Below are 24,772 nucleotides of genomic sequence, written 5' to 3'. Positions count from 1 at the left end.
ATGCATTTCTAGCTGTTCAAGTTATAGAAGACACATCGGCTGCATCTGTGACAACCCACATCTTAGAAGAGTTAAATGTTTGTAAATTGAACCCCAAACAGATGGCTGCTTGTGCATTTGATGGAGCTGCAAACTCCTCTGGAAGACGTGGTCGAGTACAAGCTTTGCTCAGAGAAAAGTATAACTCTAATCTCTCCTATACACGCTGCAGAGGCCATCTACTCCAACTAGCACTAGTACGAGCTGCAGAATCTTCAAAAGACTTTTAAAAAGCTATAAATTTAATGTCTTCATTATATTCTTTTTTCAGCAAGAGTCCAAAAAGACTGAATATCTTGGAAAATATAGAAGATACACTGGGACTGAAGTTCAAGTTAGTCTAACCTGGGAAAACCCACTGGCTTTCTCATGAGCAATCCTCGGCTGTTGTCTTAAAATTACTCCAGCCGTTATTACTGGCTTTGGAAAGTATCTACCAAGATGGGATGGATCTAAGTGGTGAGGCTGGTGGATTACTTTTGCTACTACGTTCAGAGAAGACTATTGCCATTCTCTCTCTTGTAAGTCTACTGTTGAAAACACTTGGGTCATTAAACAATGCCATCCAGGCAGGGCTGGCTCCAGTCACCAGCCCAGCAAGCAGGTGCTTGGGGTGGCCAATGGAGAGGGGCAGCACGTCCGGCTTTTCGGAGGCAATTTGGCAGCGGGTCCCTCACTCCCTCTCAGAGCAAAGGACCAGCTGCCAAATTGCCACTGAAGACCGAAGCAGCGGTGGTAGAGCTAATGGCGGCTTTTTTTTTTTTTTTTTTTTCCTGCTTGAGGCGGCAAAAACCCTGGAGCCGGCCCTGCATTCAGGCATCTGCTACAACAGTAGTAGAACTTTGTCCAGCAATAGAAGCTACATTTGGATCAATCAGAGAGCTATCCATTGAAAAAGGACTGGAAGAAGCAAAGACTTCATTCCAGAAGTTGCCTAATGAAGGCATTAATATTGAATCCTTAAGTGAAGAAGACAAGAAGTGTTTGCTAAAACAACTGAAAAAGAACACAGACTTGTTTCTTAAAAATCTACAACAGTGCCTTCTAGATTCTACTCAACCTCTATGTAGCTTTTACAGATGCCTGTCCTATAAAACACTGACGAGTGAGTGGAGTGAGGCACTACCAGCAATGGGACTGCCATGTGATTAGGACAGAATAGAGAATTTGAACACAGAGTGGAATATCATACAATGAATGAATTGACTTCAACTTCTTTTTCATAATCACTAGTGGTTTGACTCAATCTTTGTGCTATGTTTCCTGGGATGAAAGAAGTAGGAATTCATCTCTTGCTACTCCCAGTCACCACAGCTACAGTCGAGCTTTCTTTTTCATCACTGAATAGAATTGAAGCCACCAAAGATGAATGTATTGCATTCAAGTTCATTAACAGAGTTGTGCAAAATTATAACAAGAAACCGAGAAGAATGTAGACACAGTGCTTCATAGAAAGCTTGAGTAACTTTGTGTGATAGATTTAACTCATGGTTTAAAACCAATAAAATGATCATGAAACATTGTTTAGTTTTTACTATAGTGCCATACAACCCACCTTCACCCTCACAGTCTCACCCCTCATCGGCCCTGACACACACCCCTGCAAATTCAAACACCCAACCACCCCTAATTTCAATTCCTGGGGAAACCACTGAGTAGGAGCAGCTGGACATGTTCCCTATTCAAGCATTAGAATTTGCAGGTTAGGGATCAAACTAAGGCGGGAGCCAGCAGATCCAGGTGCCAGATCTGGGTTTTTGCAGTGCTCATGCTCCGGATGCAGCGGGATGCGGGTTTGGGAGCATCGGGGGTAACTAAGCCGGGTCTCTATTTTGACGATACAGGGGCTTGGCTTTTGACACTGGCAGCATCTGGCAGGATCCAGGTAGATCCAGCTGTTCCCTTCTCCTGGCACTGCTCAGTGCAGCGTCCTTGGGTGCTTGCCATATTCGGACACCGACTCATTGACCTTCCTTCCCCCCTCCCCCTACGCCGGGACAGGCGAGCTCGAGGCTTTGAAAATTAGCCTCCGGTGTAACCGTCTAAAATGTTCTTGGCACCCGGGGCGCTGCAGCGAGCCGCGGGGCACTTGGCCAACATTCGCTGCAGCTCCTCCACCGAGCGAGTCCGGGTCTTAACATCCCGGCGCTGTCATCGGCGAGCTCCCGCGTCCAGGCTCGCCTGAGCGCCAGTCCCACCATGCAGCAAGGCCAGGTAAGGGCGGGGGGAGGCAACGGGTCTGCTCCGTTATACGGTGCCAGGGGAAGCAGACGATCGGGCAGACACTTGTGGTTCTCTGTCGTGCGATCACCCCCACACACACACACACAATCTTTTGCCAGCTGATGCCTTGGGGCTTGTTCCCGTTTGGCGCGGGCTGATTCAGAGCCAGAGTTGGAGGGAGGCGGGGGGGGGGGGTCTGTAAAAGCGGCAGCGCTATAGATCAGATGCGTTTCCCAACGGCTGGGATGAGCTGAAACCGGCAGGGGGATTTGGAGGCAGACCCCGCCTGCCCCAGCGGAGCTGCGCTCCCGGTCTTTGCCAGGGGAGCGGAGAGCCCTGTGCCGTGGGGGCTCGGCTAGGAAAGCTCAGAGCTCTGCGGGCTGGAGCAGCGAGGGGTGCGCTCGATGCGGGGACAGAGAAGTGCCCCCAACTCCCACGAATCGTCCTGCTCGGCCCCGTGTCTCTGGGGATTACAGGGGTGGCCGCTGGGCAGGGGCCATAGGAACGCGCGACCCTGGCGGGCAGGACAGGAGGCAGCAGCTCACAAGGAAGCCGGCTTTCTCGCGGTGTTGTTATAGGGCTGGGTGCTGCTGGCAACTCTTCTCCTCGCTGGGCTGGGTCACTCCACATCTGAGGCCTTCAAGGCAAACAGGCGCCCTGTGCGGACTCGAACCTGCGCCGACCGGCCGGAGGAGCTGCTGGAACAGCTGTATGGGAGGCTCGCCGCGGGCATACTCAGCGCCTTCCACCACACCTTGCAGCTGGAACCGCTGGAGAAAGACCATAACGTGAGCTGTCCGGCAGGGGGCAGAGCAGCCAGTGAGAAAAAGTACCGCCTCCCTATCAACCTGCACAGCGTCTCCCCCTGGTCTTACAGGTGACTAGAGCCCTTATTTACTTTGCTACACTGGGAAGGGTGGCACAAGCCAAGTGTGGGAATTATGGGGCCACCACTGCCATTATCTTCTTCACAGGCTGAGTTTCTTGTCCCATCAGAGCTGTTCCCCTGGCCCAGGGCACAACAAAGGCAGATAGAAAAGGAAGGCTGGAATCAAGACAGGATGCAGATATGCAGGTGGTCAGACTAGATGATCATAATGGTCCCTTGTGGGCTTAAAATCTATGCCTCTGAAAACCTGAGATCCCTTAATTAACATGCATAAAAGTTTCTGTAACTGTGTGGCATGATTCTCCTTTTCATGTGAGAACCTAGCTCCATTCAGACCAGCCTCCTGGAACAGAAATGTGGGGTGGAAACATGAGTCAATTACCTAAAATTTCACTGAAAATAAATAAAAGAAATTCAACCCAAGGTAAAGCTAAACATTTAGGAGGCATTTGGCCTTTAAACTATGAAGAAAGCAGGAGCAGAACACCAACAATGGTGGGAACCATTAATATTTTAGATGATTTCCTCAAAGAGAGAGATATTACTGTACACTTAAAAAAAATCTGTTACTAAATAAAGAAAAGGTACCATATACAGTTATACTCTAAATGGTGAACTTAGGCCTTGTCTACACTAGTTATGTAACTGACATCAGTGTAACTTATATTGACTACACTGCACTATGTCCCCGGGAGACACTCCCCTGTTGACACAGCTTTGGCCTCTCAGGAGGTGGAGTACTGAAATCAACAGGACAGCACTCTCCCATCAACTTATCGCATCTTCACCAGACCTGCTAAATTCACACCGCTGCATCAATTAGCGGAGAAAAACCCTCAGTATCAGTAATAACATGGGGCTTCATGCTTGACTTTCAAGATCCTCCGTAACATATCTGAAACTCAGACATAAAAAGGTGTTTTTCCCTGATTGCTGGCCCTGAAGACAGCCTGGAATCTGAAAGTTAAGCTGAAATTTAGGTCCATGTTGTCTTTTGTGTAGATTGCTCCTGTGTAGGGGTTGCTAATGCTACCTGATTCTTCCTTTTGGGGCAGCCACTCTCACTCTGACAGAAGGGGTTTTCCCACTGAAACTCAGCGATTTTGAGAAATCCAGAAAAGATCAGGATGAGGAGGCAGGAACCCCTGTGCTTTCACAATGCCTTTATTTAGGTCAGAAACCCCCATGGGGCTATGGGTGATAATCCTGTTGAGTGACAAAGATATTTTACAAAAACTAGTAGTGAAAGTGCGTGTGTGGACACACCATAACAGTGAGATCCATGGATTTCATAGCAGTTAGTGTCCTTAAGCCAGACCACTGTCCTGGGATCTAAAATGCATCCAAGTGCAATGTGTGCCATGTTTACAGTTATGATGTTCCAAGGAGGTACCTTCACATTCCCCACTGAAAAGGGGTTGGCTCCTCTCTCTCAGGATGCCAGGCCACACATAAGGAAGTGAAATAAAATGAGTTTTTTAAAGCATTGAAAACAAGTTATGATCCTGCCCACTGTACTTCTCTGGGCATTCTGCCTGAAGGAGGAATGGAGGACTGGGTCCTTTATTTTCAGTCTTCCAAAAGGAGATTGTGAACAATAGAGAGAGTTAAAAACAAGCCCAAACCCAAAAGAACTTGTATTTCTCTTTAAATTTCATATATGCTCCTGTTATGATGCCCTGAGTGAAGGACAAAGTCACAGTCGGGCAGCAGGCTTGAAGATAAAAATACCACCTCATTAAGGATTTCCAATAAATATTTACTTTGTGGCATGTTCCCTGCTTGTTTTTAGCTCAAAAAATAATCTCATGCGAGATAAAAACAGTTCATTTGCTCAATGAGGCCTTTATAGACAAACTAATATATTTAGGAATATTACATTTTCTTGTAAACATTGAGGATTTTTTTTATAGCTACATAAAAATATGCACGGAAACCCCAAATATGTTGAAATGCTGAGAACAGCACATACCAATAACTTAACTAACTCGCACCCATTTGTTCTGCCATATATTGGTCCTCTCAGGATGCTGTTCTACCTGGGATAAGAACAACAAAGCAAGGCCTCAATTCTGCCATCGTATCTGTGTGGACAGACTTCTTTGAGATCAGTGGAGCTCAGCACAGGCGCAGCCGTCTGTTCACCCAGCACCAATCACAGAAATGGGGCCAGTCTTAGGAAAAGGGGGATCATAGAGCCATAAATTCACTGCTCTTTCCTCCAGACATCTCAGACTGTGCCAATCAGACAGCCCCAACCTCTCTCTCTAGCCATTCAAGTAACCCGGCCTAGACTTTTAATATTTATTTACAGTATTGTATTGTTGTGTCACCTAGGAGCCCCAGTCAGGGGCTAGTACCCCAGTATGCTAGGCACTGTACAAAGACACTCCCTGCCCCCAAGAGTTTACAAGCTATTCTTGGTATAAGACAAGAGACAACAGCTGGATACAGTCAAACAGGGAGCACAAGGAAACGGTGAGACAGTATTGGCTAGTGAGAGAGGCGGTGATCTCTGCATGTCATTGGCCTCACACTTTTTGTCGGCATCATGGCAAAGGAGACTTTTGAAGAGGGTTTTGAAGGAAGATAAAGGCTGCTTTGGGGAGCTCCTCCCAACCTGGAGGGGCAGCTTGGGAGAAAGTGTTGAACAACAGAGAAGCCCCCCCATGTTTATAATAACTGTCTTTTTATTTTCAGTTTAAATTTTCAGTTGGAGCACAGACTAAAGGGAAGATAATGTTTGAAAGTAATACGTGATTGGAGGGGAATTCTAGGTCTGTGCTGCAAACTACTGGCCCAGTGATGCAGAGACCAAGCATTCACTGCCTAAAAATAGATCTAGTTGGCAGGAAAATTTGCCTGATATTTAGTCTTTTATTAGATCATTACTATAATGGGGTTCCAGGAGCCATAGCATGAACAATAAAAATGTAAAAGCAGCAAAGAGTCCTGTGGTACCTTATGGACTAACAGACGTATTGGAGCATGAGCTTTTGTGGGTGAATACCCACTTCGTTGGATGCACGGAAAGCTCATGCTCCAGTACGTCTGTTAGTCTATAAGATGCCACAGGACTCTTTGCTGCTTTTACAGATCCAGACTAACACGGCTCCCCCTCTGATAATAAAAATGTATTATCTTAAGACATGTATTCTCTTATCCTCTACAGTCTATGGTACTGTAAATTCTTAATGTCAGCCTATGATTTCATAGACGTCTGAGGCCAGAAGGGATTATTAGCTCATCTAGTCTGGCCTTCTGTGTATATCAGGCCATAGAATTAACCCTGTAATGCCTGAATCCAGCCTGTAACTGTTTGAGCAACAGCGTATCTTTTAAAAGGATACGCAGTCTCGATTTAAAGATTTCAGGCGATGGAGAATCCACCACATCCCTGGGTAAGTTATTGCAGAGTTAACTAGCTTCACAAGTGCCACCCTAAATATTTCCTCTCCCTCCTTGATGTTTTTCATTCCTTGAGTTATTGTAGACCAGAGGCGGGCAAACTACAGCAAGCTGTTTTAAGCTGGCCCGTGAGCTGCACCAATGCTCAACTCCACTCCAGCACTCTGGCCAGGGTGCTGGGTTAGGGGACAGACCATGTGGCTCCCGGAGGCCGGCGTGGCCCCGCTTCAGCTCCTATGCATGCCAATGGGAGCTGCGGGGGCAGCGCCTGCGGATGGGGCAGTGTGCAGAGCCGGAGAAGGGACATGCCACTGCTTCCAGAGCCGCTTGAGGTAAGCGCCGCTCTGAGCCTACACCCCCTGAGCCTCTCCCCATGCCCCAGCTCTGATTCCCCTCCTGCTCTCCAGACCGCTCGATCCCAGCCCAGAGCACCCTAAACCTAAACCCTAAACCTCTCATCTCCAGCCCTACCCCAGAGACTGCACCCCCAGCCAGAACCTACACCCTTTCCTGCACCCCCATCCTAGCCCTGATCCCCTGCTCCAAACTCCTTGGTCCCAGGCCCGAGCACCCTCCTAAACCCCAAACCCCTCATCCCCAGCCCTACCCAGAGCCCACACCCCCTCTCACACACCCCTCACCATCACCACCACCTCCGTCCCAGCCTGGATCCTCCTCCAGCACTCTGAACTCCTCATTTCTGGCCCCACCCCGGAGCCCACACCCCCAGCCAGAGCCCAATTTTCTGAGCATTCAAGGCCCACCATACAATTTCTAATCTCCAATGTGGCCCTTGGGCCCAAAAGTTTGCCCACCCCTGTTGTAGATAATGATCATCCCCACTTTAGCAGCCTCTTAGCCTAGCTTCTTTCTAACTTTCCTTGCAAGCCCTGCCCACCACCAATCTGATCATCATTTGTTGCTCTATTGTGAATTTCCGCTAAGTTGCCAGTGTTTTTCTGGTGGCAGGGTGCCCTGAAGTGAGTGTAGAGGTTCAAGGTATGATCACACTGGTGCTGCATGCAGAGGGATTGTCCCGTCCCCTACTCTATGACATGACACCATTGAACATGCAGTCTAAAAATGCTCGGATTATGCCACAAACACACTGTCATCCTGACATCTAGCAGCCTGAGTGCTCTCCAGTTTTCTCTCTGCCATTCAAGAGCTACATTAGAGATTTTTTTTTCCTTTCAGGGTGCATTAGCTTAGTTTTTCCCAAACTTATGTTTCTGCCCCGATTTTTATCTGTCTAGGATCTTTGGTATTATTTCTCTGTCTTCATTTGACATTTGCAACAGCTCCCAGTGCAGCAGCATCTGCAGATTTCATTATCATTAACATCCTGTTTATACCCCCATCATTAATTCTATCCCCCATCATTAACAATGAAAAGATTGTCAGTCCAGGCCTAGCTCCAAGCCCTGCAGTACCTCCCCAGGCACCTGCCCCCAGCTCAGCACACTGTCATTTATCACTGTTCCTTATTTAATCTCTCAGTTCACATGACAGCTTTCCAAGCCAAACCACCTGGGATTTGTCATGAAAGAGCCCCTGAGAGAGAATCAAATGCTGCCCTGAGATCCTAGTGTCTGACACTCACCTACCACATCCCCTCATCCAAGCGTGTAATTCTATATCCATCTACACAGATATATTTTCAAAGCAATCAACTTAGGCTGTAAGGATGCATGCACAATCTATCTGCAGCCTCTTCCCATGTCTTTGTTCTGCATTTATTACTCTTTCCTATCATTTGGTCCTTCATTTGCTTATACAAACATCAAGACTTACATCATTTTTGGCTTGCTACCCCTCCGAAACACACGAGTTGCCATATGGATCAGACCATAGGCCCATCTGGTCCAGGATCTTGCTGCTGGCAGTACCTAACCAGTGGTGCTTCAGGGGGAGGTTGTTGGAGGGGGGATGCATAAAGTGCATCTGCCTAATATTGAAATCCCATCCAGCTGGCCAAGGAAGAGCAGTATACGACCTGTCGCATGAAATTTAATTACCCATATCACTGTTACTCTGCAGAGCTATAAAGAGCCAGTGAACTGAAGTCACTAAATTAAAATCAATGGGAATTGAGCACACTCAGGATCTCACTGGATTTGCTGAGCACTTCACAGGATGGGGCCCAGAATTATCCATGCTTTTTAAAATGCCGCCAACTGCAGGAGCTCCTGTGAACAGCGAGCCCTGCAGGTTGCCTGTGCTCTGGATGGTCATATGTCTGCTCAAGGGCTACTCTTCCTTTCTAAGGATATTACATGAATATGCATTGGGGTCAACTGACATCTGCTTTTAGGAGGAGCTGGCAAGGCCTGTGCTTCTTGGTCACTGCTCAAGTTTAGCACGGCTTCAGTAACGTTGGTACCAGTGCTTGGTTTGCCAGCTGCGCAGTGCTGCTTGCCCTGAACAGGAGGGGCTGCACTCACTGAAAGTAAGAGAAGCCCCACACGCTAAACTTGTATCAACAGACACATGAGCAGCTTTCTTCATGTGAGCAGAGCCACTCAACACGAGTAAAGTTACACACAACTAAATGTTTGCAGGATCTGATTGTCAGTCTAGGAATCGTGGTATGTCTTGGTCCCCCTGACATCCATGGCAAAACTGCCATCCAGTAGTTACCTGTGGGTGCATGAGGCATTCCATTAAGGCAGGTGTATTAATCAGATTTGTTTTTATCCTCCAGTATATAAATAGCATAATAATCGTTTATAGCTGATTGGTAGGAATGTATTCAAGTCCCTCCAAAAATCCATTTCTCCCTGAGTCCCACAAGAAGTGGCTAGATACATTACACAAAAATAACCATGAAGTCCCCCTCACCTCCAGATTCCCCAGTATAGCCTCTTCTGTGTCTGTCTCTTAGGACCCAATCCTGCATCAGGATCAGCTTCTGCAGCCCCCAGGCCTGGGGGAAAGTGTCCACACTAGCCTTGGACGCCTTTATTTTTGTGTTCTGTACAATACCAGGCTCATGATCATTGCTAATTAAATAATCACCATCTCCTTTTTACAACATACTTCAGGTTATTACTTCAGCAGTGGGTTACATAGTAAGATATACCCTAAGATGAATATATTAACAAACAGCTCCAAAATTTCCTAAACAGGAGCTAAATTGATGGGTTCCTCTTGGCCATCCTATTCCCCTGCTGAGTCCTGTTGAATAACACTTAGTACAACAAAATATTTAAGGTTGGAGTCAGATGGAATTTTGCTACAGCAGCACCAATTGTGATTTGATCTCCTCTTAGCATCTTCTGACTCCCCCTTTCCATACAGAGAAGGTGATCAATATCTTTTACTTTCTAACACCCTCTTCTTCATACACTTATTATAATCTAATGTTTAGTCATCCCTCTCCCAAGTGATAATGGTTTTTGTTAGTGTGTTTGTTTTGTTTTTTACATATGATTTTTCTCTCTGTAAAAATACCAGTTTTAGTGCTCACGTATTTAAAATTCTAGTAAAGAATTACAGGAGGAAATCCATCTTCATCTTTGCTAACTCAGGTTCAGGCTGGCTTAAAAAACTGCAGTACTTAAAAAAAATTATACAAGGGAAGAGATTTTTTCTTGAGAGTAAACTTCCATTGACTTTTTCAAGCACCATATCCAGGACATTTTATAGAGTTCAGCATTATCGTATGATACAGTGAAATTGCACAGAGGTGCAGCAGAACACAAATCTGCTATTAATCAGATCCACACTTTAATGCATCTGTGTAATGATCAGCTAGACCTTATCAGAGTTCTAGAATGCAGAGCATCTTCCCATTACTGAACATTCTGAACAATTACAGGATGGAGATTTCAGTGGTGCTAGTTTTGTTATGGAGAGGTACCTACTTCTCTACTGGAGGTGTGGCTAGGGTTCTTTAGTTAATTCACTTTACACTTAATTTGTTTCACATATATATTGGGCAATTGACTGCTGGTGTGAATGGACACACTGACACTGACTTTGCAATTCAGCGGGGTTGCAGGTGCTCATCCCAGCACTGAATCTGACCACATGTAAAGCACTCAGAAATTGTAAAGTGCAATATCAGTGATAAAGTATGATTATGAAGATCACCTACAGGCACAGCACTATAGGACAACCAAATCTTTAGACAAGTCAATGCTTTGCAAGTGTTGCCACTTCTGACAAAGTGGCCTTTCAAAGTTTGCAATCATACTAAGCAAACAGAAGGAAGTTCGCTTTTCATTGGGAGCTCTCAAAGCACTCAACAGGGTCACAAGAAAAAGCAAAGCCAAAAACTAGTCACATTTCACCAGCTGCTTCAGTTCAGTAGGGAATTTAAGTTTATTTAGAACAAACATTAAATACAGCATCTGTGTACAGCTGACTGCCAGGAGATCATTTCTGTATGTTTGGACTGCTGTCTAAAGGCCAGTTAGCATTGACCACGAATAACACAGTGATTACATGGTCACATCTTTAGTCACATGTGGGAAAGTGTTCATGCGAAATTAGAGCATGCCCCAACCTATTCTGTACTGATACTTCTTATAAACAAATAAAACATTTTTAATCCTTTTCTAGGGAAAGAAACAAGTATGTTATGAATTGCAATCCTATGAGTGATGGAGCTACACTGATTTGCCACAGTTGAGGATGTACATGGACCCTGTACGTGAACATTCAGGGTCTACACGTGAATACAGGAACAGGTGTGCAGTGGCACAGATTGTAAGAAAGGAAGATATTAAAGCTGACAGACTTTTCATGACAGCAGCCCTGGTCATCTCTGAGCAATTCAAACCAAAGGAGACAAAGCACAGAAGGATAATGAGGCTTTAGAGTAAAGGTTTCCTATTAAGATTTGGGCTGAAGCCTCAAAAGCTTGGATCCAGATTCAAAGTTCAGGGACATTTGGGTCCAGAGTTTAGCTTCAGCCTATTTTATGGAGAGAAACCAGCTGTGAAGTTCTGGTCTGGCTCCAAAACCTTTCCAGAATTTGGATCCAGGCTTTGGCTCAGAATCAGCTCAGATTTCTTCCATTCCTTTTATTACTCTGGAGCTAAGGTAGCAACCCCACAGTTCAGATTGTAAAACACTTTCCATACAACACCCATTTTTATCCAATCTATCTTTCCCAAGTGCCCTTCCCCTGCACCACAAAATTGAGAATATATACCCTTCTGCTTAGAAGATATTTTTGGGGAAAGTTCAGGGTGGATCAGTGAAGGTAAAAAACAACTAAAAACGCATATCTTTGCATGGGGCAAGAAGCCTCTATTAGGCAGTGAGGGAGGAGGGATAGATCAGTGGTTTGAGCATTGGCCTGCTAAATCCAGGGTTGTGAGCTCAATCCTTGAGGGGACTAGTTGAGGTTGGTCCTGCTTTGAGCAGGGGGTTGGAGTAGATGATCTCCTGAGGTTCCCTTCCAGCCGTGATGTTCTATGAAGTGCTTTCATAGGGTCCAATAACAGCCTAAATCAAGTGGCAGAGAAATTACTGGTTACAGCTCAGTGTGAGGTGAGGGTTTTACATGTATCAATGGAAGAGATGACGATTATTCATCATCCCCATTTTGCTGGCCCCAAATCTTTTTATTTCATGGTGATTTGACTTGTGGTAACCTTGAAACACACAGATATTACCCAGAGAAAGAGCAGGCATAGTGGAGAAAGAGGAAGGTTGCAAAAGGCCTGTAACATTGTTGACATTTGAGTTTAAAGGAATTTATGTTCTGTGGGAAAAGCCAACACTTAAGAGCCAACAACATACCATATGGTATAACCCAAACTATGCATTGATTGCCAAAATTTACCTTAGTATGGGGCTGGTGAAATCAGTTGTGTTTCTGACTGAGGGGGATCCCTACAGTCTACCCACAACAGCATGCTTCTTAAAATTAAGATACACCAACAGGCTGGGGCTTTTATAACTGGGAAGTGGGTGTGACCCTTGACCCTAGGTCTGTGGCATTCTGGGAAATGTAGTTCAGGAAACCAATGTGAAGTCCAGCATGTCAGCTTACAACTAGTTAATTTAGAGAATGTAAGGAGGTAATGAGTTACCTGATTAGTTTCCATCACACATGAGTAAATGTCTTCATTCTTTTCAATGAAGAGGGAAATTTTAACTCTCTTATAGGAACACAGGAGTTGCCAGATTGGATCAGCTTTGTGGTCCATCTAGTTTTGCACCCTGTCTCCAACAGTGGCCAGCACCTGGTATTTCAGACAAAGGGACAAGAACCCCAGAGCAAGCAGATGTAAGGTAACCTGCCCTCCATGAAGGTCTAATCATGATCCCTTTTAGTTAGAGATTGGCTTAAATACTGAAGCATGAGATTTTACCTCCCTTTCAATACTCTGTTTTTACCATGAACTATTGTGACTGGATATTCTTATTATCTGAATAAACCTCCTACCCGTTTTTGACTCTTCCTAAGTTCTTATTCATAGATTCATAAATTCCAAGGCCAGAAGGGATTATTTATTCTGACCTTCTGTATAACACAGGTCATAGAACTTCCCAAAATGATTCCTAGCCCAGATCTTTTAGAAAACATCCAATCTTGATTTAAAAATTATGAGTAAAAATCCACCATGACCCTTGGTAAATTGTTCCACTGATTAATTACTCTCATAGTTGAAAATGTGTGCCTTATTTCCAGTCTGAACTGGGCTAGCTTCAACTTCCAGCCACTGGATTGTGTTATACCTTTCTCTGCTAGATTGAGGAGCCCATCATCACATATTTGTTCCCCCTGTAGATATTTACAGACTAATCACGTCATGCCTTCACCTTTTCTTTGTGATTGGGTATGTCTGCACTGCCAAAGTTACAGCACCAGCAGTTACTGTGCCACTCAGAGAGCTGAAGGGGAACCACTGTTGTGTGTCAGCTGCTTGCACAATAGCATGTTCACACTTGCGGCACTTGCAACAGTATTTGGAGCAGTGCACTCTGGGCAGCTATCCCACAATGCGCCTCTTTCTCTTTTTCGCTTCTGCTAAGAGTTGTAGAAAGGCGGAGGGGGGGGTCGCATGATGCATTGCTTCAGCAATCCCTGTGCATCCGTCAGCATTTGGCGCCATCTTTCAATGGTTTGTGTACTGCTCGCTCTGCCTCTTCGGTCTGCAGAAATGGATCCCGCACTGTTGACCAGTATGCTGCTCACTCTGACTAACACATCACAAGTGGCAGTGGAGTTAGTCCTTAAACTACAAAGGCAAGAGGAATGTGACGTTGATCTCATCACGTGTAGTAGCTACAACATGAGATTGCTTGTGGCATTCACAGAGGTGCTGACCACAGTGGAACGCCGCTTTTGGGCTCAGGAAACAAGCACTGAGTGGTGGGATCACATCATCATGCACGTCTGGGATGACGAGCAGTGGCTGCAGAACTTTCAGATGAGGAAAGCCACATTCATAGGACTGTCTGATGAGCTCACCCCCAATCCTGCGGCGCAAGGACACAACAATGAGAGCTTCCCTGTCACTGGAGAATCACGTGGCAATTGCACTGTGGAAGCTGGCTACTCCAGACTGCTACCGATCGGTCACTAACCAGTTCGAAGTGGGAACGTCTATCCATTGGACTTGTGTTGACGGAAGTGTGCAGGGCCATTAATCGCATCCTGCTCCAAAAGACCATGACACTGGGCAATGTGCATGACATTGTGGATGGCTTTCACAAATGGGCTTCCCTAACTGCAGAGGGGCAGTAGATGGGACGCATATTCCAAGTCTGGCACCAGACCACCTAGCCACCGAATACATTAATCAGAAGGGGTATTTCTCAATGGTTCTCCAAGTACTTGTGGGTCACCATGAGTGTTTCACAGACATTAATGCAGGGTAGTCTGGAAAGGTGCATGATGCACGCATCTTTCACAACACTGGCCTTTTCGGGAAGCTGCAGGCAGGGACTTTATTCCCGGACCAGAAGATCACCGTAGGGGAAGTCGAAATGCCCATTGTGATCCTGGGAAACCCTGCCTACCCCTTAATGCTGTGGCTTATGAAGCCATGCACAGGGCACCTTGACAGCAGCAAGGCACAGTTCAACAAGAGACTGAGCAAGTGGAGAATGACTGTTGAGTATGCATTTAGCTGTTTAAAGGCCCGTGGGTGCTGCCTGTATGGAAGACTGCACCTGGCCAATGACAATATTTCCTATGCTTATAGCCATGTGATGTGTGCTCCATAATATTTGTGAAGGGAAGGGTGAAAGCTTCACTCAGGGCTGGACTGCAGAGGCTCAGGACCAGAAGGCTGAGTTTGACAAGCCAGAGACCAGGGCTATTAGAGGGGCACAGCACAGGGCCATAAGGATCAGGGATGCCTTGAGGCAGAATTTGAAGCTGAAAGACACTAATAGCATATGTTTGTAATGCTAGGAGGTGATTGTGATTGGTGCAGATGATGCACTATGAATGTTTAAGAAAATTGCCTGTTGCTTTGCAAGGCTCTGTTTGCTTTCAGTTAAGAGAATAAAGATTGCTTTCAAACCAAAACAATTCTTTTATTAAAAACCAACAACCAGAGGAGAGAGACAAACAAAAAAACACATCAGAACTGAAGGGAAGAGGAAAGGGGGAAAGGGGAAGGGTGAGTCTCAGGAAGAGGTGGGGTTCTGGGACAGTTAAAGATTTGTGTATGTCCAGGTATCATATCCAACCTTCTCCTTTGGAGTACTGTGCAGCAGGTACTGTACTTCAGCAGGGCTAAACTGCAGAGGGATGGGTGTTGAGTGCAGTGGGTACTGGGAATCTGCAGGGCTGGACTGTGACAGGGGAGGAGTGGAATGCAGCGGGTACAGATTGGAGCCAGGAGGTTGATATGTGTGTTGGTGGTGTCTGGAGGGCGCATGGAAAAGAGTTTTGCAACACCGGCTGGGCAGGGAGGGCAGGCGTGGAGCTGCTCGGTTTACAGTGCTAGTATCTCCTGGAGCGTGTTCGCTTGGAGCTCCATAACATTGAAGAGCCGCTCCGTGGCTGCATTCTGGCGCGTCGTGTTCTCCTTTTGGTCCCTCTTCTCGCTGTCCTACCACACCTTCAATTCTTGTTTTTCGGCCGCGGAATGCATCATGACATCACGAAGAAAGTCCTCTTTAGTTCTTCATGGCCTCTTTCTAATTCTGTTCAGCTGTTCAGCTGGAGAAAACAAAGAGGGAGGCTGGGCTCCCACGGTCATATCTGTGAAGCCAAAATGCAACGTTTTGCAGGAGCAGTATTGTTTGCAACACAGAGACCATTGATTTGGTGATTTAATACATTGTTATTAACTGGTTGACCCCAGGCAAGCACACATGAGTCACAAGCCCTCCAAAATGGTGAGTAACTGCTGGTGCAGGGGAAATCAGTGTTCCAGGACTGTACTGTACACTGGGTATGTGGCTCTTGGGGAGAGCTAGCACTGTGGGGGGGGGGGCGCTTATAATCATTTCTTTCCCCACATTTTCCACAGACTGTATTCATTATGGAAGATATCTCACTGCTGAAGGTGAGCAGGGAATCAAAGGAGTATCTTCTTCAAGACTGTGGCTTCTGCCCTGGACCTTATGCGGCTTGCCTGTGTGCAGCCTCACCCCCACCACCCACCCCGAGACGGCAGAGTGATGTGGGAAGGTTATCCTTAATGGGGCAAGAAACAAAGCAGCTCTGCCAAAGAAGCTGCGGCAGCGCATTGCCCAGTATCTCCATGAGAGTTTCATGGAGATCTCAGATTCCTGCGAAGTGCGAGAGTCAATCAACACCCTGTTCCGCCACTCAGACTAGGTGTGTGGTGTTAGGCGCATCATACAGACACAAGCCTGCCTTCTGCAACCCTCCTGCCCACAACAACTCACTTCAGCAATTCCCAAAATCAAAGCAACTTACCAGGAGCCTCCTCTGCTATTTGCACTTCGCCACGCTCCAACAGCTGTGACTGGCTAGCCTCCCCGAGGATAGAGAAGAGCTCCTGGCTGCATGCATCTCTGACCTCCAAGTATTCCTCTGCCTCTGGGTCCCTCTCCTACTCCACATCCGCATCCAAGATTTCCTCGTCCTGGCTTGGTCTACTCTCGACTGACACATGAGCCATGGAAGTAGGTACAGTGGCCTTCACATTCAAGGTGGAGTTGCCATTGAGTATTGCATCCAGCTCTTTGTAGAACCAGCAGCTCGTGAACGCAGCACAGGAGCGGTGGTTTGCCTCCTGTGCCTTGTGATAGGCGTTCCACAGCTCCTTCACTTTGACCCTGCATTGCAGTGTGTCCCGGTCATGACCCCTTTCTGTCATACATCATGAAATCTGACCATAGCTATCATAATTCCTACGGCTGGAGTGCAGCTGGAACTGGGCAGTCTCCTCTCCCCAAATGCTGATGAGGTTCAGCACCTTGGAATTGCTCCAAGTGGGAGATTGCCTGGGGCATGGAGCAGGCATGGTCACCTGGAAAGATGCACTGAGACCACCACAGACATCACCAAGAAAATGGAAGGGGACTGCAGCGGGGCGGTTACCCTGGTCCAGCCCCAAAGGGGCTAAAACAGCCCTGGGAAAGGGCTGCTTCTGGGAGCCAATAGAGTAGGCTGATTGGGGGAAGCAGCCACAGCTGGGGCCATGCCCCAGTCAGGCCACAGCTGGCCCTCGAAAAGGGCTGTGAGCCAGAGGCTGAAAAAAGGGTCTTTCTCTCGCTGCAGAGAGAAGGACTGGGCTGCCTGGGAGAAAAGGGTACCTGGAGTGGAGCAGGGCTGGGGGAAGGCCAGAGGAGCTGGGGAGCTCCAGCCTGGCAACTCCCCAGGCTGAGGCCTTGCTGAAGGCCCAAACCAGGTACTGAGGTTGCAGAGGTGCAGCCCAAGGTAGGCAAAGGCAGCATGTCCAACCCCCCCCACCACCACCGATGATGAGTGGTTTATAGACTGCAGTCTGCCTCAGTGAGTGAGGGCTAAAAGGAGACTGGCAGTAGCCCCTGAGACAAGGTGGGATAGAGTGTTGGGGGTTGCCATGGGAGAGGAGACCCAGAGACTGCGGGGGTACTGCAGAGGGCAGAACCCCAAAGGAAGGGGCACTGGGGTCCGGGAGAGACACAGGGGAAAGCGGCAAGTGGGACATTGGCCAGCAGATGGCACACCAGAGCTGGAGAGCTAATTCCCAGGACAACAAGCAGGAGGTGCCGAACTGGTGAGTCTTCACATTGCTACAGGGACTTTCAAAATTCCCAAGGAATTTAAGGGGTGGGGCTCACGTTTGGTCACCTGAGGGCAGGGCAGTAGAGTCCAAGAGACCAATGACCAGAGAGGCAAGAACAGGCATTGTGGGACACCTCCCGGAGGCCAATCACAGTAGGTATCTTCACTGGCACCGCAGCACTGCAGCCCCAATGCAGAAAGCTGTACGTCTCTTGTCGGGGTGGATTGTTACAATGCTGTAACTGCAGTTTCTACACATTCAGTGGCTGGCAGTGTGTACACCTCAGGAGTTACACCACAGAAAGCTGCCTTACTGCTCAGAAACTTGGCAGTAAGGCAGCCTATGGCACGGCACGCAAGCTGGTTTTCAGTGGCACTCGCATTGCCCAGGTCCTGGCCACCAGTCTAGGGAGGGGGGCTCTACATTTTAATTTAATTTTAAATGAAGCTTCTTAAACATTTAAAAAACCTTATTTACAACAATCATTTAGTTATATATTATAGATTTATAGAAAGAGGTCTTCTAAAAAGGTTAAAATGTATTACTGGCACGTGAGACCTTAAATTAGAGTGAATAAATGAAGAGACAGCACACCACTTCTGAAAGGTTGCCAACCCCTGGTCTAAGGTGTGTTTTCTAATCCTCTAATCATTCTTGTGGCTCTTCTCTGAACCCTCTCCAATTTATCAATGTCCTTCTTGAATGGTGGGCACCAAAACTGGAGATAGTATTTCAGCAGCAGTTGGACCAGTGCCAAACATAGAGATAAAATAACCTCCCTGCTCTTTATCAAGATTCCCCTGTTCATGCATCCCAGGGTCAAATTAGCTCTTTTGGCCACAGTGTAACACTGGGGAGCTCATGTACAGCTGATTATCCACCATGACCCTCAAGTCTTTTTCAGAGTCACAAATCAGACCTATGAGGAAAGATTGAAAAAACTGGGTTTTTGTGTAGTCTGGAGAAGAGAAGACTGAGGGGACATAATAACAGTTTTCAAGTACATAAAGGTTGTTACAAGGAGGAGGGAGAAAAATTGTTCTTAACCTGAGGATAGGACAAGAAGCAATGGGCATAAATTGCAGCAAGGGCAGTTTAGGTTGGACATTAGGAAAAAAATTCCTAACTGTCAGGGTGGTTAAGCACTGGAATAAATTGCCTAGGGAGCAGGCCGGCTCCAGACACCAGCGTAGGCAGCAGGTGCTTGGGGCAGCCAATTCAAAGGGGAGGCACTCCATCCGGTATCGGGGCAGCACGTTCAGGTCTTCCGCAGCAATTTGACGACGAGTCCTTCATTCCCTCTCTTCCTCTTTGAGCTGCCGCCGAATTGCTGCCGAAGAGGAAGAGAGGGAGGACCCACCGCTGAAGAAGTGGCGTGATTTAGCTGCCACCGAGGTGCTGCCGCTCTTCATCTTCATCTATTTTTTTTTTTGGCCGTTTGGGGCAGCAGAAAAGCTGGAGCCGACTCTGGCTAAGGAGGTTGTGGAATCTCCATCAATGGGGATTTTTTAAGAGCAGGTTAGACAAACACCTGTCAGGGATGGTCTAGATAATACTTAGTCCTGCCATGAGGCAGGGGCTGGACTAGATGACCTCTTGAGGTCCCATCCAGTTCTATGATTTTGTAATCATGGCCTACCTTCTTTACTGATAGAGGATACATTCACACTCAGCCATATTAGAACACATCTCGTTTCGTTGCCCCCAGTTTACCAAGGAATCCAGATGGCTCTGAATCAGTGACTTGTCCTCTTCATTATTTATCACTCTCCCAATTTTTGTCACCTGCAAACTTCATTAGTGATGATTTTTTTGTTTTCTTGTCCTTAATAACATCTTGTAACAATGAGTTCCACAGTCTAATTCTGCATATTCATTTTCCTTTTAGCTAAGGGATGAGTAAGGCCTCTGATAAAACAGTCTAAGCCAACTCAGCAGAGATCAGGTCTTGCCAGAGGGAACAGGGCAAGCACAGAGTCTGACTAGGAGTTCTGGGCTATGGACTTTTCTTATAGTTTAAGTAGTCAGTTCTCCCTGAATCTACAACTAACCCATCATTGCGTGGCTGATTTCTTGTAGGTGGCAGAGCAGAAGTGGCTCTTGAGGAAGGATTTGGAGGTGAGGGTAGTTGGCCTGTGGATTAATCTTTATTTACAAGCTGCCCTCAATCTAACTAACTGAATTTTTTCCTCAGAAAAATTATTCTATGAAAATAATATACAACTGCTACTTCATACAATAGCAGGAGAGGGCAAAAAATAAAACTGATTTTGCAGTTCATCTCTAAGTGACCAGTTGGGACTAGAGTCACATAGGGACCTAGGCAACTGCCTATTTAGATGCCACTGACATTCACAAAATGCCTGCTCAGCTGCCAAGTAACACTGAAGGCACCTCAATCTCCATAATCATCCAACTTTCCACCAGCGGGCAAAACTGCCTAATTCCTGACACTGCCCCAGAGCTAACAAGCTGCTCCATGCCCTGTGCTCATGTCTAAGCCCTGCAGGACTCTCATGCCCCTTCCTATCACACTAGCAGGGCCTGCTGCAGCAGGTGTGCTCAGAGCACACCTAACTCACACACTCCCCAGCCAGGGGGCAGCAGCTTGGGAATTTCCATGGCTGGCTGGCAGGCACATGCCATAAGCTACCCAAGAGCCTGGGATCTCCACTCTACCTGATCTGGAGCAGGGACTTGACTCCAAGTCTTCCACATCCCTAGCGAGTGCCCTAGTCACCAAGCTATTGGGCAGTCTGGGGTGCAGCTTTCGCAGTCTCTCCTATTGAAGCTGTTCCCTTTGTATAACTAATGGGAACAGCTTCATCAGCATTAGTGAAAGCTAGCATCCCAGAATGCCCCATAGTCGAGTGGTTTGGTCACTCCCCTCCCCTGCAGGAGACCTGGGTTCAAATACCTGCCTCAGCTCAGGCAGAGCAGCAGGCCCCTCACAGCCCAGGTGAGAACCCTAACCTCTGGGGGAGGCTCTCTAATTGGTTATGGAAAACAGCTGACCTGGCTAAGGTGCCTAACTCCAGGGGAGGGTTCAGCAGTAATAAAGGACCTTTCTACCACAAAGCTGTGTCTGCAGGAAATCCCCCATGAAAGACAGCCTGAAGCTTTGAACGTGTTAGAGTCTCCTGTTGGTGGTCCCCTTACTTTTCTGCTGAGTTCAAGATTCAAAACAGTTGTGTCTGACTGCCTCAAGCTGACAGTTTTAGAAACTAAGCCAAGTCAGATCTCCGTGTCCCAGACCCGAATCAGGTCAGTAAGCTGCCCAGCACTTTTTTCCACTTTATAGCTGAGCAGTTTGACAGCAATAGCTACAGCTATTCTGCCTGGCAAAACCCCCAACACATTGTATAATGTGATTTGAAGTCAACATTTGTTATGTTTTCCAGATGGCTTACATAAAAGCATGAAATGAATATTTATTATTTACTTACATGCAGAATTTCCTACGATCCCACAAGGTATCCCAAATACATTCCTGAAGCGTACTGTCTGTGCAAGGGCTGTCTCACTGGAATTTACGGCGAGGAGAATTTCCACTTCCGCAGCACCCCAGTGTACATGCCAACTGTCATCTTGCGCCGCACTTCAGCTTGTGCTGGGGGTCGCTACGTGTACACAGAGGATTACGTCACTATCCCTGTGGGGTGCACTTGTGTACCGGAGCAGGAAAAAGAGGCAGACAGTGTCAATTCCAGCATAGATAAGCAAGAAATGAAGTTGTTGGTAAACCAGAACGACAAGCCAGCATCTGAATGAGAAGCTTTCAAGGAACCCTGTGTACAACATTGGTTTCAAGTTAATATTTCACTGATTCAGGAGATTATATAGCAATAGGGGGGAAATAATTTTGTCTTTCTAACTACAACTGTTGCACTTGTAAGGGGGAGGCTGTGTTCAGTAGATCGTTACTTAGCCATGGCAGACAAGACACATCAAGTAAGAAGGATCTTTTCAAAGTTCAGCTTCTTTATGTTTGTATTGTTTAGAGTTAAACACAATTTTATTCTATCCTTGCTTATTTTGGATGAATTTTTAGAAGGGGCTATAACCGTGTAACATGCCAGCTACTTTCATAACCAACTACTGGTTGCAAATACTTTACAATAATTTTATATTCTGCCTTTTGGTAATTCTATGTAAAAGTCATTTAACTACAGCAAATATCCCATGTTAGCAGTAGAAAGGAAGTCAGTAATTCTGATTGCTGGGGTCCTCCTGTTACATTGCAGACTGTAAAACTCCAAGTGATGTTCTTGGCTGCTACAACCATAGCTATTTAGAGTCTACAAAATGGGAAACCTTTGCCACCCAGCATTTTTCAACTGTGTTGAATTGCTAAAGTCATTCATATAATACTTGATAAAAGGAGATTCTCTTACGAACACAAAAATGGCCATACTGGGTCAGACCAAAGGTCCATCTAGCCCAGTATCCTGTCTTCTGACAGTGGCCAATGCCTGGTGCCCCAGAGGGAATGAACAGGTAATCATCAAGTGATCCATCCCGTCGCTCATTCCCAGCTTCTGGCAAACAGAGGCTAGGGGCGCCATTGATGGAGCTATCCTCCATGAACTTATTTAATTCTTTTTTGAACCCTGTTTTAATAAACTGAGTTAATAGACTCTCTTTATTATTGCTAAATTCTCCATGCTGCTACGAGTACAAACCTGCTGATAAAACATTGACTAGAATGTTACAAAACTGTAGTATTAATTTTTCTGATATGGTTTAAATCTTTCTAGTAATAAAAAGACACAAATATAATAAAGCGACGGACTGTAGGACACAAGTATTCTACATTATACCCTATTCCTTGTCAACCTCTTAATTGTTAGTCATGACAGCTGTGTCTTGTAACATTGCAAGCCTTCTCATGTTGACAATAAATCCCACTGAGGGAAAGTCAAAAGTAAAGCTAACTAATGAAATTTAGGTATTTGTACAATGTGTGATATTGTCATTCCTGTGCATTATCAATGACTGGCCAACAACCCATGAAAAATGTATGATTATGTAGTTAGGAGCTCTGGAACAATTTGTATAGTGGGGTTGCTGAGAACCATTAAACCAAATTGTAAACCCTTTAGATGATGGACACCACTTCAAGCCAGGGCGTGTGGCAGCACCCCCCAGCATCTCTAGTTCTGGCACCTATGTATGTAGCAGCATTTGGTCTTGTACCCCCAGCAGGCTACAGTCACTGGAGGGCAGTAAGATCTCATAGTTTTGCAGAGGTCTGATGCTTTAATTGGTGGTATCCATATGTTGCTAACACATTCTAGCTGTTTGAAAGATTGTATGTCTCCCTCTCAAGGGGCCATGACTCAGGCTGACTCAGCCAAGTGACTTCGGTAGCACAGACACACACTGTGTGACCACAGCCACCCAAGGAAGCTGCACTCACCAGTGACAATGACATGCTCAGCAGGGAGAGGAAGACAGAGCTTTTTCAGGAGGAGGCTCCTGACTGTGCATCTCCATTACAGAAGAGCTGAGGATGAATGTACTTGGATAGTAATATGTTCGCTGCATCAACAACCTCAAAATTATACTTGGTGCGTGCAGGTGTTCTTTATATTAGACAGAGTTTCCAATGCCTCCAAGAAAGCAAGACACTATCCAGACCAACATTCCTTTTCTTGTATCCCCACAGTACATGGGGTAGTAGTGGGGCATAGGAAAGAGCATGAGCAAAGCAGAATTTAACAAGCTGAATAAGCAGAGAATTAAAAGTCAGTCACGCTACATTACATGTCGCTTTTTGTCCGTTAGTGTATAATGTTTAAGGTTAAGATTGTGGCACAAGTATTTTAGTAAAAATCATGGACAGCTCATGGACAATAAACAAAAATTCATGGAAGCCCACAACCTGTTCAGGACTTTTACTAAAAATACCATGGTGGGGAGGGAAACTAACAGTTGGAGCCCCATTGGGGACTGATGACCAGCCCCTGGCCCAGCCCTGGCCATTGCTCCTGGGGCTCCTCTGACCCCAGGCCACTGCTCCTCCAGCCCTGGTGGCCACTGCTTTGACCCTGGAGGCTGACCCGGCCCTAGGCTGCTGCTCGGGCGGCACCAGCTGCAAATCCAGCAGCCCCAGGCCACTGCTCCTGTGGTGGGGGCTGACTGCTGGGAATGCTCTGGTCCTGGGCCACTATTCTGGCCCTGCCACTACTCAGGGGGTGGGGGGACTCACAGCTTGTCCAGTTCTGCCACTGTGGCGGGCTGAAGCCGAAGAAGCCACAGAAGTCCACTGAAGACATGGAATCTGACTGCCATGACTGAATTGGATCATAAGAACGACCATACTGGGTCAAACCAAAGGTCCATCTAGCCCAGTATCCTGTCTTCTGACAGTGGCCAATGCTAGGTGCTTCAGAGGAAATCAACAGAACAGGTGATGATCAAGTAATCCATCCCCTGTTGCCCATTCCCAGCTTCAGGCAAACAGAGGCTAGGGATCCTTTATAATGGTCACCATACCTTTTATACCTTGGTACAGTAAACGAACATTTTTGTATTGCAGTTAATCCTCTAGAACATTATACATCCTCTAGAACATTTAAAACTCAATAATGCTGTAATACATTAGGTAGGAACAAAACCCCTTCATGATATAAGATTAAAATATTTAACAGGCTGTAATAAAGTAATATCCAATACACTTGTTTAACGGGTACAGACTATCCTATTCCCTTGGTCAAAGATGTCTTCAGGATTTTTGTTTAGATTATGCTGTAATTTCAGCATTTTACATACATGTATTTCTTCACTAACTATTGCCCTAAATTTTGCAGGATATAGAGCTTGCAGTTGTTAGTCTTGTGCTAAATTTCTTTATGACATTGTTTGTTTTTTCACTGAGGCTGAAGCTGAGCCTTTTGATTCAACCCTGTGTGTAGTCATTTTCCAGTCACAAAATTGTAAAAAAAGATAGCATTTGATAACCAACCAAAAAAGGATATTTGTCAGCTAAAGTGTAGGAGCTCATCAGCACCATATCCAAATCACAGGATTCTGAGACAATCTCCACCAGAAG

General features: G+C 46.3%; 1 protein-coding gene across 1 annotated transcript; it reads left to right on the top strand.

Moving 5' to 3' along the window:
• Positions 1-2,138: 2,138 nt before the first annotated feature.
• Positions 2,139-23,432, top strand: IL17D (interleukin 17D). The gene is made up of 3 exons (XM_032765730.2): positions 2,139-2,253; positions 2,841-3,139; positions 21,171-23,432. The coding sequence occupies exons 1-3, from the start codon at positions 2,239-2,241 to the stop codon at positions 21,487-21,489; spliced, it is 633 nt and encodes a 210-aa protein (XP_032621621.1). The 5' UTR covers positions 2,139-2,238; the 3' UTR covers positions 21,490-23,432.
• The last annotated feature ends 1,340 nt before the right edge of the window (positions 23,433-24,772 follow it).

Source organism: Chelonoidis abingdonii, chromosome 1 (genome assembly GCF_003597395.2).
Source record: "Chelonoidis abingdonii isolate Lonesome George chromosome 1, CheloAbing_2.0, whole genome shotgun sequence".
Taxonomy (NCBI): domain Eukaryota; kingdom Metazoa; phylum Chordata; order Testudines; family Testudinidae; genus Chelonoidis; species Chelonoidis abingdonii.
The sequence above is the reverse complement of the archived record's forward strand: the minus strand, read 5'-3'. Positions and strand labels throughout refer to the sequence as shown.